Source organism: Phacochoerus africanus, chromosome 1, assembly GCF_016906955.1.
Source record: "Phacochoerus africanus isolate WHEZ1 chromosome 1, ROS_Pafr_v1, whole genome shotgun sequence".
In the NCBI taxonomy this organism is placed as follows: domain Eukaryota; kingdom Metazoa; phylum Chordata; class Mammalia; order Artiodactyla; family Suidae; genus Phacochoerus; species Phacochoerus africanus.
In genome coordinates, this window is record NC_062544.1 from 11,245,653 (window position 1) to 11,261,417 (window position 15,765).

At 52.6% G+C, this 15,765-nt stretch overlaps 1 protein-coding gene and 1 long non-coding RNA gene across 5 annotated transcripts in view; one reads left to right on the top strand and one right to left on the bottom strand.

Moving 5' to 3' along the window:
• Positions 1-15,765, top strand: part of LOC125123593 (uncharacterized) — a 101,442-nt gene that overhangs the window by 8,232 nt on the left and 77,445 nt on the right. The window lies entirely within an intron of this gene.
• Positions 1,513-4,831, bottom strand: HAND1 (heart and neural crest derivatives expressed 1). 2 transcript variants are annotated; one of them, XM_047773441.1, is made up of 2 exons: positions 4,063-4,831; positions 1,513-2,549 (listed from the first exon to the last, which is right to left on the bottom strand). In XM_047773441.1, exons 1-2 carry the CDS (start codon positions 4,612-4,614, stop codon positions 2,445-2,447), a joined length of 657 nt encoding a protein of 218 aa, XP_047629397.1. In that variant the 5' UTR covers positions 4,615-4,831; the 3' UTR covers positions 1,513-2,444. The 2 variants fall into 2 exon arrangements, with proteins under 2 accessions (XP_047629397.1, XP_047629484.1); XM_047773528.1 differs by having other exon boundaries at positions 1,513-2,546; positions 4,063-4,817.

Below are 15,765 nucleotides of genomic sequence, written 5' to 3' on the forward strand. Positions count from 1 at the left end.
GGTGTGCCGGACGGCTCATTACCGCGAGGTGTTGCCCTAGTTAAATCTCGGCCCGTTTGATCTGGCAGCGGGTGGCGAGAGGGAATAAAGAAAAAAGTAGGGGGGTCAGAGTAGAGAGAAGCTCACACCTCCCCCGCCCGTTTCCTCGCGCCCATAAAACACCTTTTATTAACTCCTTCGCGTCCGGAAAGGCCCGCGTGGTCACTCAGCCCTGCCAGGGTGTTTACAGCCCAAACGAATGGGGTCCCGTATTCACCCCAATGCCAAGACGAGGCGCCTGGAGCACGCCTGGCTCCGGAGCTGCCCCTTCTCGGCCCCAGGCGAGAACACTCCAAGAGACACGCGCGCCTCCCGCGCTGCACGCGGAGGACGTATGCCAGCGCTGCAGACCGTGCACTCCCTCGGGCGATCGTGTGAGCTATTAGGAGACATAAAAGCGCTTAGCAGAGAGCCTCACAAACCAAACTGGTCTGTATGCTATTATTCAGGGACACATAAACGCCTACATGCCCCCCGCCCCAGTTCGGCCCAGCACTCACCCGAGCCTTTTGCTAAATGTACCCACTTTTATCTCCACACCCTGCCACAGGTGCTCACGTGGAGGCACAGAGGCTGGCTTTCCTGCATAAGTGCCCGAATTAGCCTACACAAACCGCTTCCCCATCCATTCGCACAAATCCATACACTCTCACAAATACTTGAGCTCTTTGTTACTAGAGAGAAACCTAAATGCCTCACTTTGACCACAGGCACTCACAAGCATTTTTCACTCACTTACGTATGAAAATAAAAGCTGCTACACCTTGCCGAGTCCTAAACTGTGTGCTGAGATCGTGTTAAGTAGACCCTCATTGCCCTGCCACGGGGCTCTGTGTGAGTTCTTGCACCATTGCATGTGCAATTGTAGGCTCAGAATTTCACATCCGTGAAAGTATTACCAAAAGCATTCCCCTCTTCCCAACGTCCCTTGCCCTCGAATTGCCATTCGTTTGTGTGACAGACCCCCCCCCCTCCCCTTTAGCCCCAAACCTCAGCCTGCAGACACTGATGTGCATACTATCCCATGGACAGGCCCAAATACTGACCCACATAAATCCTAGCTGGTCTCCTCTGTGTCTCATTCATTTGCAGTTTTCTTTACTGTGGGGTCATTAAAGCTATCCTGTACTTGAGTTCCCTTGTGGTTCAGTGGGTTAAGGATCTGGTGTTGTCACTACAGCAGCTCAGATTGCTGCTGTGGCACAAGTTTGATCCCTGGCCTGGGAACTTCCACAAGCTTCAGGCGTAGCCAAAAAAACAAACCAAGAAACTATCCTGTCCCCCCAGTATCTTCTAAGGAGAACTTTGCTCCTTGTTTCAGGAGTACATCCTTTGTCTATTCCCTTCCTTTGACTTGATTTCTAGTTTGGTTTGACGTTTATCAAAAGAGAAGTAGGAACAGGAGGCTTTCCACCCAGCAGAAATGATGGAGTCGGGAGGGGATACCTACTGAAATATCACACAGGCTTCTGCTGATTTCAGAAAATGTTTTATTAGTCAAAAGCATAGACACTGCTTTGGCAAAGGAAAGGGACGGTGACTGGTCATACAGATTTGAGGTAGAAAAAGGGTGAGGATGGGGGATAAACAAACACCTGAGCTCAGCAGGCACGGTAGGTAGTTTAAATCCATAAAAACTTTTCAACATAGGGAAAAGCTTTTATTTAGGAAGGAAGGAGGGAAGGAAGGAAAGGGGAGGGAAAGAAAGAAAAGAGAAAGGAAAAAAGAGGAAAGAAAAAAGAACGAAAGCTGGAAGGAAAGAAAAGTAAAGAAAGAACATTTCCCTCGGAACTAAGAAGGGAGTGCAGTGACAAAAATAAAATAAAAACATCACGTCTGAGGGAGAAGAACAACAAAGGCAGCCCTCCGTCTTCCTGGTTTGGTTCTCTTTCCCTGGCAGAAAACTATTGATTCCTCTTATTGCATTTTAATTAGGAAGGAGAGCCCATAGAGGGTTTTGACTTGAAGCTGAGAAGAGAGTGAGAAAGAGAGCCAGAGAGCGTAGTGGGGAAGGCGTTAGGGGTTCTAAATTCGCCCCAGAAGGGTTGGAAGGGTACATCTTAGCACGTTTGGGTCCTGCAGTCTCTCCTTCTCCAATCATGCAGCCAAGTGCCGCCCTCTCGGTTGCCGGTTGCCGTGGGGTGGGGGTGGGGGTGGGGGGTGGGGGTGGTTATATATATATTTCTCTTTCTCTTCATGTATTAAAAACAATTTCAAATGACATTGCACGTGTGATCCAAGTGTGTAGTTGCGGCCAGTGACCTGCCTGCTCGCAATCAAGGCTGGGCAGTATGCTCCCCTACAAGCCCCTGGCACCCAGGGCCTGGCACTCGCCACAGCCTTCCTCTTTTCCCGGAACTCCAGGGTCGGGCAGCCGTGGCGGGGTCCTCGGCGTGGGCCTCCGCTCACTGGTTTAACTCCAGCGCCCAGACTTGCTGCGGCCAGCCTGTGCGCCCTTTAATCCTCTTCTCGCCCGGGCCCAGGGCAGGAGGAAAGCCTTCGTGCTGCTGCTGCCAGAGGACACACACAAGAAAAGAGGCGAGAGAGACAGGTTTTAATGTTTCTGCTCCAGTCGCCAGGGTGTGGGGTAAAAGTGGGGTGGGGATGAAAGGTGTCGGGAGCAGTAACTGGGAGCCTTTAAATAAGTGACGAATTTCTGTTTGCAAAATAGGCAAACAGGCTCATAAATTTGCCTTTATGCGCTGAGTTCCCGGGGCCCGGTTGGGCTGGGCAGCTTCTAGGGGTTTGGCGATGAGAATTTTCTGCCTCTGGTGCTGGTAGGTTTGGCTTTATGGTGACAAAGGGAGGATGTGCTTCCCCCCGACGTGTCACACTGCTTTCCGACCTAGTTTAGTGCCTGGGCCCGGATACAGGGTTGGGTCCCTCCAACTGGCTCTGGGACTGGGCTCTCGGAAGGCTATGTGAAAGGAGGGGTAGGGGGGCCGTCAGCACCCCCCTTCCCACTACTTGAAGGAGGCTGAGATATGCTGGGGGTGGGGATATGCCCAATAACTGCTTCCAAGGAGGTGCCGCCCTGCCCAGGCCTGCATCACCCCCAGCCCAGGGCAGCGGTTTAGAGATTCTGCGACTCCGGTCTTTCTGTCTCCCTAGGTGATCTCCCTAGTTTACCACAGCCCTGTGTGGGTCAGATAAAACCCGGGGAGCTCTCTAGTCAATTCCAACATGCCTCGGTCCTGAGCACACCAACCTAGAGAAACTAGTTCAGTTCACTAGCCTGGAAACCACTCTCTTCAGTGGTCCCAGAGCCTTGGGCCAGCGGAACCAAGCTCCAAAAAGGGTCACCTCATTGGAGAGGCCAGAGAAAGCCAAGTAGGGATCACCACCTCCAAAGCCAAAGAAGCGAGTGACTTGCTTGTGTGAGTTTGTACACAAAACCGCCAAGGTGGTCCTCAAAACCACCCTCGGGGAGGTGGAGCGGTGAAACTGTGCTCTGGACAGGGAGTAAACGCGAGTTAATAAGTCCTCTACTAGGTGGCCTTCCCCTCTTACCGGGCTCTGAGCCTCAGTTTCCCTATCTGTACAATGACAGAAGTAGACCAACCTCTCCAGCAAAGGCCCTTTGAAAACAGTAGCTGAGCCCATATGCATACATTCACATTCAGGCAAATGAAAACTACGAAATCCTAGAGCATTCTTAACCTGGCTTCCAGCAAAGTGGGGAGATGAATCGGGGACCCCTTGCAACTGGAAGCGAAGCATTATGTGTGCATTTTCTCCTGGTCTGAATCTTCCAATTTTAAGAGACCCTATGACCCGGTAAAAAAGGGTTAAGATTCTGTCCTTATTCACCGTCTTACAAATGCTCTCCATATCACAAATCACTTCAAGGACGAATGTGCCTCCCTTCACGCACATCACCCTATATTTCAACCATCTCAGAACTCCCCACAGCCTCTCAAAATCGCAGGCACCACAACGCAGCCTCTTCCCCTTTCGCACTTGGCCCGCGGGTGCTCACCGTGCCCATGCCCTTCGCTAGGGCGCACAGACCCCCGGCCTTACCAGCTCTCTTTTCCGCTTGCTCTCGCGGCCGCCGTCCGCCTTCTTGAGTTCGGCCTTGAAGGCCTCAGGGTCGCCGGCCTGTGCGTCCTTGGCCAGCACGTCCATCAGGTAGGCGATGTAGCTGGTGGCCAGGCGCAGAGTCTTGATCTTGGAGAGCTTGGTGTCCGCCGGCACATTGGGGATGCACTCGCGCAGCTCGGCGAACGCGCTGTTAATGCTCTCTGTGCGCCTCCGCTCCTTCTTGGGTCCTGAGCCTTTCCGCCGGCCCAGGCGGCCGCCAAGTGCCTCCAGCCGCCCGGGGCTCTGGCCGGGCCTCGCGTCCGGACCGTAGGAGGCGGCGGCTGCTGCGGCTGTGGGAGGTGGCCCTCCAGCGGGGAAGTCCGGGGCAGAGTCTGCGGGGCTCAGCAGCCAGCTCTGGAAGTAGGGCCGCTCCTGGTGACAGCGCGAGGCAGGACCAAAGAGGAAGGGCTCGTGGAGCATGGGGTGCGCGGGGTGCGGGTGGTGATGGTGGTGATGGTGGTGATGGTGTGCGTAGCTGCCCACGAGGTTCATATTGGAGCGGCCCCTGGCCTGCGCCGCCAGCCCGATTAGCGCCGCCCCATGCGCCCCAGAGACTGCCGGGCCCACCCGTGGGCTCTGGGGCGGCGCTCTGGCGGGCACCGGCTTTGAGAGATTCTTGGGCAAGGCTGAAGATGAGACGCGCAGCCCGCCGACTTCCTGCCTCTTTCTGTCGCAGGCGAGGACGAGGAGGTCTAGAGCCCTGTTTAACCCTTCTGCGGCCTCCCCTTGAGGGTCTGGCTTATATAAGGCCGCGGCTTTGATGTCAACCTCTCCCTGGAGCCAATGGCAGGGGGGCGGGGCGGGGGGAAGGGGGGTGGCGGTCCCTGGTTTTAAGCTCTGCTAGCGCCACTAGACTCTAGGCCGCCTGAGGGGACAGGGAGGCGGCCCCGCCTTCGCCCCTCCCCCTCCCGCAGTTCCGGGCTTGGAGCGAGGCGAGGGCTCCGTACTTGAGCCACAGGCCTGTCAACGCCCAGGACCGCGTCTGCCACCCCCTCCCCTGGGCGCAAGGAAAGGAATCTAGAATCGCTAGAATGGTAGAGGGGAAAGGCCTTCACCTAGATTGTACAGATAGGGAAACTGAGGCGCAGAGAAAAGAAGGGTTCTTGTTTTCAGACCCTCCAGAATCCAAAGTAGGAATTCCAGGCCTAAGCTCCCATCTGTGTGCGTGGCTGCACACAGGGTAGGTCCCTAGTTCGTCCCTAAGCACCCGCAGCCTTTAGTCACTGGCCCATCCGCTGGGACTGCAGCCGTTCCTGCACCCCCAAGAGCACCCGCCACCTCTGGCCAAGTCCTGTGTTCTACCTCGCAGGAGGCCACCCACCCCCTAAGAAGCCAGGGACAACGGGTGATAGGAGAATGCGGCGAGGCAGGCTCCAAGCTCACAGGCCTTTACCAGTTTGTCCCGAGCTCCAGGGCCTGAGACCCACTCTTCTCGTCTCCCGGGCGCCTCATCCAGTCCAAAGGCCCGACGCGCGGACCCAGAGGCAGTTTCCTCCCCGCGAGGGTCCAGAGTTCGGCTACATTGGGTCACTCCATGCAGGTCACCACCACCGCTTGAGAAGGTTCGGCGGTAAACACACACCCAGGAGACCACTCTTAGCGCAGCTCACCTACGCAGGGTGAGAAACCCAACGTCCGGCATCTCACACCCACAGGCGCGGAGACGCGGTCCTGGCGCGCAGACCTTCCCTGCTTCCGCTCCCGGCCAGGGCAGTTCCCGGCCGGTCCGATTCTGTCCGCAGGGGCTTTTCCCTGGGCTGGCGGCGGGACCTGGGAAGCCCAGGGTGGCCGCGCCTGCGGCTGGGGTTCTCTGCCTTACCCTCCCGACGGGTAGCTCCCCCACTGACGTCCTCCTGCCTGGTCCCTCCATCCTCATCAACCTTACCCATCCAAGCCCCTTCCCTAGCTGGGGTAGGGGAAGTGTGCGGTTCCCTCAAAAGCAACGCGGCGGTGAGGGGGAAAGAAGAGAAATACACGACTGCTCTTTTTAGAGGGTGAAGTCATTCCTTTACCCATTTCGTCAACAAGTACTTATTGACTCCCAGTTACGTGTCTGGCACACTCAGCGGCCCAGAGGTACAGGAAGAAAGGTCAACTCGCTCATTGTACAGATGGGAAAAGTGAGGCCCAGAGAACGATTTTCCTGGGGGTCAGGTAGCGATTGGAGATGCGGTATTCCTCCCGTGTGCCAGGGAATACATGGATGGGATGGGGGCGCTGCAGGGGAGAAGCGGACAAACACTTAGTCCAGAGCCGGTTCCCCTTGCGGGAGCTCGGCAGGGCTGTGGGCCCTAGAGGTGCGTGGGGGGAGGGAGGTGCTTGTTTGCTGCTCGAGGCGGCTGGAAACTCGCCGCTCTCCCGGGCGCCTGGCGCCAGCAGCGCTGGGGTTGGGCCGAGCGCGGAGCCGGAGGCTCGCGGGGAGGGAGAGCCCGACGCCCAATTCAGCCGCGGCTCCTCGGGGTCCCGCGGCTCCGCGTGCGGGTAGAGAAAGTAATTACTCTGTGGAGAAGGACCTCAGGCCTCACACAACCCCGCCTTGGTCCTAATCTTTCAAGATCTTCACCCGCCGCCCCGCAGGCCCACCATTATACAAGCACATATATGCGCACGTGGCCTCCCCCCAAATCATACGCATACACACAAGTCCATAAATTCACATAGACGCCACAGAGTATGTGTATTCTCCTGGTTACATATTTACACCCATGCGACACACGGCATTTCAGTATTCATACATTCCTGGGATTTTACGCATTGTCTCTCTGTCACCCACAGGGCACACATCTCGCTTGAGACGCGTTACAGCTCTGAGCCACTCCCAATCCTCCATGCGGGCATGTGTGCAGATACCATCTTACAGCAGAGGCTCATCAATTCCACACAGATACCACAGCTGCAGGGCTTGACACATACACTTACTGTGACAATTGTGCACTGGTACAACTGGTTTGTTTGTTTCCTACAGTACCCTACAATTATATTGGCAGTACAAACCCTCAGTTCCCATAAACACACACAAGTCCACAGCCACAATGACTACTATATACACACAGATGCTCAGAAATACGTTTTCACATGTTTGTCCATTATCCGGAAGCACACAAATTCCAAACACTCAGACAAGCCGACATCTATTCTATCTTACCTAAACAGCCACAGTCACAAACCCTGGAAATGAAATTGAACAAGAAGACATTTTCAGCCCCCCGATGAATGAGGAGCACCCCATAGGTAGGTACACACAATGACCCACATAGTCACAAAGTCACAGCTCCAGCACCCACCCTCATGTGTCCCAGATGTTTTCCAGGGTTACACAGATCACTCAGGGCTGTCTATACCATCCAGCCTGGTTAGTGTGGTGGGGAATGCACTATCAGTACTGGATGATAAATCCCAGTCCCACTGGATGCTTTGAGGACCCTCAGATCCCCCAGCGTTCCCCCAAGGATGGTTAACGAGCGGGGTGCCAGCAGCCACTTGGGCTCCAGAAAGTGCTGCTCTCCACCCCAGCCAAGGAGTCCAAGTAATCCTTCAAGTGGTGCCCACTCTGGGAGTCTAGTCCTTAGGGATGGCATTGCTGGGGCTCCGGACCCAGACTTCTGGGAGACCCCAATATGCTTTTAGTTCCAACCTGGATCAGGTGCATTTGGAAAGACAGTGGGGACCTGGTGAAGGTGTTCTTTCTGCCCCAGGCTATGCAGTGTAGGTGGTCTCAGACCCAGGAGTTCAGCCAAAATCATTCAAAGCTGAGAGGGGAAAGATGTGCCTTGAATTCTGGCTCTACTAGTACCTCATTATGTTCCTGTCCATCTTTGAACCTAAGTTTCCCCATTTTCAGAAAAATCGAATAGGATGGAGAGTCAGGAGTTCTGTAATTCCCAGCTCCAGGCTGTTGCATGGGCCCCTGTTCTGGTTCCTCTCTCCCGGCTCACAGACTAGGCGCTCCGAATGAAAGGACTCTAGCCTCCCCAGCCCACAACAGCAGACCAAGGACCTGGAGTCAAGGGCATCCTACCCACCAGTCTCATACCACCCCCCACCTCCCTCCCCCCCCCACCCCGGTACTCACCCAGACAGCACCTTCAGAAAGTCTGGCACTCTGAGCATTTTCAAATGCATGGTTCTTCCTCCAATTACGCTAGTGAGGTCAGGCAAGAATCCTCGCCCCATTTTACAGGGTAGGGATCTTAAGCACAAAGAGGTTCAAAACTTGTCTTAAAGGAGTGCTTAAAAGAGCCTGGAGGAAGAATCTTGGCCACCCCCTCACCCCAACCCCTGCGCTAGAACTCTGTCATTCTTCCCATGTGAAAGTTCTCATTCTTATTCTCCTCCTCTGTGAATTGGGGTACAATAATACCCTCCAGTGGAAGTCTGGTTTAAAATTAAGTGAAATTGTGTATGTGAAGCTCTTAGCGCAGTAACAGTAAACCTGGGGAAATGGTGGCTGTTTTTAGGACTATGAATTCCATAGGAGATGAAATCAAGTTACCCACATGTGACTACATGGCCCAGGATAGGGAGGGAGTCCAGGCCTCTCCTTGCAATGCTCTGTTCTGATGGGAAGACCCCTGTTTCTGACCACATGGGGTCTCCTTCTCCCCCCACCGACCATTCAGAACCTCACTGCCAGGAGGCCAGAGATGGGGAAGAGGAGCATCAGCATCCTGCCAGGTTCCCGGGGGATTATGTCGCCAGGGACCTGAATTCCAGTTCCAGGTCCCACTCCCACCTATTTCATTTGCTGTATGGTTTCTGGGCATAGTTCCGGCCTCCTCCAGGACTCAGTTCTCTCATCTGTACAGTGGCCCTGCTTATTCCGGCCTCAAACGCTCTGGGGTGACAATGGCCTCAGCCTCAGGCAGGATCTCTCTCCTGCCAGCCCCGCTCCTCCCCTCACTCCTCCCCCGCCCCGAAACCGGCAGGCTTGGGAGAGCCCGCGCCACGGCGCCTACCGCAAAACCTTCTCCCGCCGTGTCCCGTGACCTTGACGCCACCGGCAATCCCCGCACCGGACCCCTTATCTAAATAGGGCCGTAAATCAAGGATCTGTCAGGGCCCGGGTAATTACAGGAACTCCATAAAAAGGACCCGGCCGGCCGCCTGTTTATATTAGCACGGTGTAAAATATTCTCGCTGTCTTGGGGAATCGCGTCGCGCAGTAACGCGCCATAAATCAGCCCGCGGGCCATTTACCCCGCAGCTTGAGCGCGCAAATCCCTTAAACATTTCTCTGCCGCATCTAGAGTGCCTAGGACTTTCCAATTTGGCCCAAGCTGCTCCCAGGGCCAGGTGGGGGTGAGGGGTGGGAGAGAGTCAGGGCAGGGAAGAGACAGAAAGGGGGTTGATTTCCCCTAGAAGCTCGTGGGTAAGAGGCCTCCTTGCCTGCAAAGGTATGGGAGAGAAGCACATCTACTGAAATTTCCTGTTAGGACCTATAAGGAAAACGGCTCAGGGGGAGAAAGCGGCTTGTAAGAACACACAGCCAATGGATGGCAGAAAAACAGCTAAAGCCCAAACATCTAGGGAAGACCTGGGTCCTATCAGCTGGGGCCTCTGTCTCCCCTTATGACCCCCCTTTCCTGGGATGCGCGGTGGTCTGGCCAGAGGGTGTCAATGCCACAAGCTGACATTGCATTCTCTACCATTTAACTTTGAGAATCCCTAAGATTCCTGCAACTGTGCACTGAGTTATGTGTGAATTCGATTGTGTGCAGTGGCGGGGGGGGGGGGAGCTCTAGTCTTGTCCCCCCTTGCTTTACAGGTGACAAAATACAGGTCCAGAGGACAGGGCACACAGCTAGAAACTGAAGACCCTCCTGCTATATAAAACAGTACATTCTAGTTTATCTCCCCACACTCTTTCTTAAAGAAAAACTAAATGAGACTGTATGTCTGTGCATGCCTGGGGGTGCAGAGGGGGGGAGTGCATCCCATGCTTAGGTTTGTAACAGCCTCAAAATTACAAAATCGACTTAAGGTAAACCTTGATGCTGCCCATTGTCTAATTCGTAACACAAATCAAGCTTATGGAAAAAGAATATTAAAGTTTCCGTGTTTTCCCTTGGGGCCGGGACCTGAGGATTCAAGGGAGAATTAAACATCTTCCTCCCCCTTTCCCTTTCTCTTCCGAAGTCCTTAAATGACAACGTGTTTACACAAGTTTTTATGTCGTCTGAGCTTCGTCCCGGCTCCGTTTCCTCCTCTGTGTATTTTCCGCACAGAGAGATGTCTGCTTCAGGACGCATTCAACCTAAACAGAACCCCGTCTGATTGGAAAATGTATTTATTTGAAAAATCGTAACTCACAGCTTTGGTGAAAACGGCCCCCAAATTTATGGGATCGCTTGGGGCGCGGCAGTCATAAATTAAAAAGCACTGGACAACCCCTCGCCTGTCCACCCCCACTACTCTCCATCAAGCCCCCGAGGCAGCACCAGTCAGGATCTTGCAAGCAGCGCAGCGGGAGAAGAGCGCCCTCTCCGCTTCACCCTGCTGCCCTCTTCAGCCACCCTGCTCCCGTCCCTTGCTGGGGTTTAGTAGTGTGCTAGCAGGCAGGTGGATGTCATTCTGTTTCCTTTCGCACAGGTTGCTTTGGGCAATTCCTTTCAGGTCAACCATACAGCGATCTGTTTCAGGTGGTCAGTTAAAGGTGCTCTGTCTGCGCCAGGCTGCTTTTGGTATATCGGGTTTTTGTTGTTGTTGTCAAGTGCTCGCTGGTTGCTTGTAGCCCATCCCCAACCGACTGATCAGTTGTGTGCCAAGCTGTTTCATGCCAAGAGTTTTCTCTCTGGTCAGTGTCATGAAGATCAGTTTCACTGCCTGACTTGCTTCCCAGGTCAGGGAAGTTTTTCTTTTAGTCCAAACTGAATCCCGCAGGAGGATGGAATTAACCCGCTCCACCTAGCTCCTCGACCCTTCAGCCAGCCTATCCCAGCTGAGGACTGGAGGAAAACTGGAGCTGAGAACGGTACCCCCAGGACAGACGCGGCGGGCCCGACAGGCTGGGAGACCTGTAGTCCAGGCAGAGGTGGAAGCGTAGGGCCTTCTCCAGCGATCACCGAGTCTGCTTTCTCCTGGAAACGCTGGGCTGAGCCCTATCTCTCCGTCCTTTTTACTAAGGATCAAGCGCCGCTCTGGCAGCGTACCAAGGGGAGCAAGGCAAACTCTCCGCTCCAGGCTTGTCCGTCTAAGCGCTGCTATCTAGAGGAGAGGGCTTTGGGGATTCACTCTAAACTTCCGCGCTCCTTTCTCCAGAGGCGGCAAAGGAGCGCGCTGGAGCGACGCAGTTCTGCGCGCAAGTGGCTGCAGGGTCTTGCGGGAATCCGAGGCGGCGGCGACGGCGCGGTAACCGATCCCGACTTGTCCGTCCTGCCGCGGCCACCTGCCTCTAAAGCCCATCCGCTAGCCGCTAGCCGCGCCCTCAGCCACTACCTGATGGGACCTAACTTTTTCCCTAAAGGACAGGAGAGCCTGCCAATTCCCCAGGCTCTCCTGTCCTTTGGGAGAGTAGTTAACTGCTGATACCACCGTAGCGCGTGATTCCAAGAAACGCAGTACCTTCCGGTAGAGAAAACCCAGTAGGATCAACCTAGCGCCGCCGTTCTGGGAGATTAAAAACTGGTGCGACGTAGAACCGGTCAGAGGCGGTGAGGGAACAGAGGGCTCCTCTTCCACTATTTTCCCTTAGGACTCGGCCTGGGTTGGTGGAGGAAGGATAGCCTTCCTTCCTAGGGCCTTCTTTCACCCAGTCTAAAATGGCCTTGCTGGAGTTCCCTGGTGGCTCAGCACGTTAAGGATCCTGAGTTGTCACTGCTGTGGCTCAGGTTCTTCCGCATGCCGTTGGGGGTGCGGCGGGAAAATGAATCAATAAAATAAAATGGCCTTTCTCTGATGAGCTGTGGGATCTGCACATTCTCCTGCACCCAAAACTCCCTAACAGGACAGGGCTTTCAAAGTTGCTTGGAGACAGAGATATTCATCTTGGGAACTCTTTGCTTAGCCTTTCAGCAGGGGGCTGTGGGGCCCGCTACACATACTGGTGAATACTCAGTGTGGCTGATGACACTTAGGGGTGAATACTCCCAGCACCGCAACTCTTCTTTCTGCATATAAGCATTCAGAAACCAAGCCTGTGAGCAAGAAACCATATCATTATTAGTCTTATTATTTTAAAGGGGGCCAGACTACATTTGTCATCTTTCCCATAATGGTTAATTGTAAACACACTTTACAAGAGAAAAACAAAAAAAGGATTTAATGTTGATGCTGGAAAAATGCTTAGCACTGGCGTTGCTGGGGAATTGGCAGGCTCTCCGTCCTTTGGGAGAGAAGTTAAGTGCTGAGTGTTTTTTTTTCTTCTTCTTTTTCCATTGAATTTCTCAATCTCCTGGGGGTCTTCTTTGTCTCTTTAATTTAACAAGAGAAGTACTGCCTTAAAAAGTCAAGGGTGAGTCTAAGGACCTCAGCTTGGGAAGCAGAAGTGAGTGGAATAGGAACCTGCAAACTTGACTGAGTCTTAATCGTTCTCTCTGTCCCTGTCAATCTTCTTCCCAGCACTGTTCTCAGTTTCAGCCTCTCTCTGCCCTACTGTTCCCCTTGCTGCAGCAGAGCCTTGCTGTGGAGGGGGAGATGAGATGGTAGGTGAATGAGGGGAGAAAACAGAAATCAGAAAAGAAAGGCAAGAGGCATGAAGGTGATTGGAGAAAGGGGAAGGACACTTGGGTTTTATCTCATTATCAATGATCAAAGTGGGTTTCCTTCCAGAAAGTCTGAGTTTGACTGCCTCTACCTGGTGTGACATTGCTCCCTAGCCACATGGACACCCCCCCCCATCACCTCACCCCTACACACGGCAGAACACAAGATTGTCCCCATTAGCATCCCCAAACCATTCGGAACACAAAGCAAAGAACAAGAAAAAAGTCACAGTGGACCCCAGTCCCCAAACTCAAGCCAACTGCTGGTGGTTATTAAATTCATTTTCATCCATGCAGGCAAGGCATCCTCAAAAAGTCACTTTAAAAAAGGAACAGCAGGAGTTCTTGTTGTGGCTCAGCAGTAACAAACCTGACAAGTACCCATGAGGACTCGGTTCGATCCCTGGCCTCACTCAGTGGGTTAAGGATTCGGCATTGCTATGAGCCGTGGTGTTGGTCGTAGACAGCTGACCCTGCATTGCTGTGGCTGTGCTGTAGGCCAGCAGCTTTACAGCTCCGATTCAATCCCTAGCCTGGGAACTTCTATGTGCTGCAGGTGTGGCCCTAAAAAGACCTCCCCCCCCACACACACAAAAAAGGAGCAGCAAAGGTGGCAGCAGAAAGAGAGAACAGAAAGGAAAGCCTAGAAACCAGAGCAGAAATTAATTTAATTCCCTCTTCTCCCTTGCCATAAATTCCACAGAGGAAATCAGATCTTTCTGTACATGTGTGTAAAACCAAACCCATTATGTCTGAAACTGGGTATCCTAATTGGATGAATCTGAATGTACCAGGCGACCAGGCATCCAGTGAGCCAGGATTTTCCAAGGGCGTTTGCCACGGAGCCAGAGAGGATAAACATTGGTTGGAACCACACACTCATCAGCTTGCCTGCTGAGAAGGGGAACCTTTCTGAGCCTGGGCTGGCAGAGGCATTGTAACATTTTGTGGCAGATTGTAATGGAATATTTCTCGTAAACAGCCAAGTGTCTCTCCCAGGCACTCACCTGACATGTTTCTTGTTGTTTAACTTCAGATCTGACAGATGATGATAACCTGGGAGAGAGAGAGCCTCTACATTCTGAGGGCTGTTAGGCTGGGCAGTGTAAAGGGCACTTGCTCAGGAGCTAGGACAGGGCTGTGATTTGTAGGACCCCCAAAAACGTTGTCCCGCCACTCTCAGCAAGCAGGGAGAGCGGATTAGCCCTGGGGAGTGGAGAAGCGCCCAGAAAGGAGAGCTTGGGCTGCCTGCTCCAAGGAAATGTGTAGCTAGTTTCACATTCCGCTTTGTGAGATGGGGACGCCCCCCCCACCCCGCCCTCACCCTCGCCCCCTCCACCTCCCTCCCCGCATCGCAGTCATCTCCCAGGCACACTGATTTATAGCACCTGTTAAAAACACGTAATGGCCACAATTAGCTGTAGCACTAGAGGCAAAAAATGGGAAGAGTTGACTTTATTCCCAATAAAAGATAAATGTGTTTGTCTTCGTGAACTTAGTTCATTAATTTAAATTGCTGGGGCCAATTAAAAAAAAAAAAAATCAGTACTCCTTTCTTTGCTACGTGGGGATCATCCTAAGCAGGCAGTCATTCTCGAAACGTAGTGGGTATTTCAGTCCCTTTGCTGAGCAGGTTTCTAGTACAGGGAGCTGTGTAGGGGAGGAGTGGGCTTGGGATCAGCATTTTCAATAAAGTTCACTAGCAGATTTAGAGGCAGGAACCGTGGTTTGAGAATAGGGCTTGTACAGTCCTGGTAGGGACTCAAGAGCAAGCTATTGACTGACATAAATTCATTTTCTGTTAGCTCCGTGACTCTAGCAAAATATATACATTTCAGCAAAGTCTCTCTCTCTCTCTATGTATATATACAGTTAAATGTGATACATGTCTATTGTGAGAAATTAAGAAGATATAGAAAAACATAGGAAGAAAAAATCCAAATTTCCTTAATCCGGAGTTCTTGTCATGGCTCAGTGGTTAACGAATCCAACTAGGAACCATGAGGTTTCGGGTTCAATCCCTGGCCTTGCTCAGTGGGTTAAGGATCTGGCGTTGCTGTGAGCTGGGGTTTAGGTCTCAGACACAGCTCCGATCCCACGTTGCTGTGGCTCTGGTGTAGGCCAGCAGCTACAGCTCCAATTCCACCCCTAGCCTGGGAACCTTCATAATGTTGTGGGTGAGGCCCTAGAAAAGGCAAAAAGACAAAAAAAAAAATTTCCTTAATCCTAACAATATTTTAAGCTCCCTGGGCTATAGCTTTCACCACCAAATCCCAAATCTTGTCTTCATCTGTCCTACCCTTAGCATCCAGCACACACTGGCCACACAGTAGGACCTCCGAAAAATATCTACTGAAAGAAATAACGAGTTAAACGAAGCTGTAGGACTGGATGCTCACTAAAATCCCTTCCAACCCTAACATTCTATTTTTCATTCTCTGTTCTAGGAAAAAAATGTAATTGCATAAATTCAGATATATTTGTTACTGCATCTCTTGACATTTAGACATGTGTGTGTTTCTTCTCCATGTCTTGTCGCTTGGTCTGACAGCTTTCTGCTTGCTCTATCTGATATTAGTTTAGGGTTGTCCTTGCCTGAGGCAGCCCAGCCATCACTGTGGATTGGAACTGAGTTGTACCAAACAGAACAGCTGGATTTTTGAAGACGCCAGCAAAATTGCACAGACAGCCCACGAAACAGGATGGTGGGGTGTTTGCAGTTCACAAATGTGCAGTTCTTATCCCAAACCATGAGGCAAGCCCCTCTCCTTGTGTCTCACAGTGTACTAACAGTAGTGACAGTAGCTTTAAGCTTTTACTGTACGTCATGCACCTTACAGAGCCTTTCACTGAATCCTCCCAGCAACACAATTAACTCCACTTTATGGGTATGGAGTTAATGTCCAAGGCCTCTCTGCCAGGGCATTGGAAAAGTAGAATTGAA

Bases quoted from the DNA above. Each gene is read 5' to 3' on its own strand.
- HAND1 (XM_047773441.1), bottom strand. From the start codon at position 4,614: ATGAACCTCGTGGGCAGCTACGCACACCATCACCACCATCACCACCAT. The intron at 2,550-4,062 runs GTAAGGCCGGGG...GTCCTCTGGCAG, and splicing joins GCAAGCGGAAAAGAGAGCTG to CAGCAGCACGAAGGCTTTCC.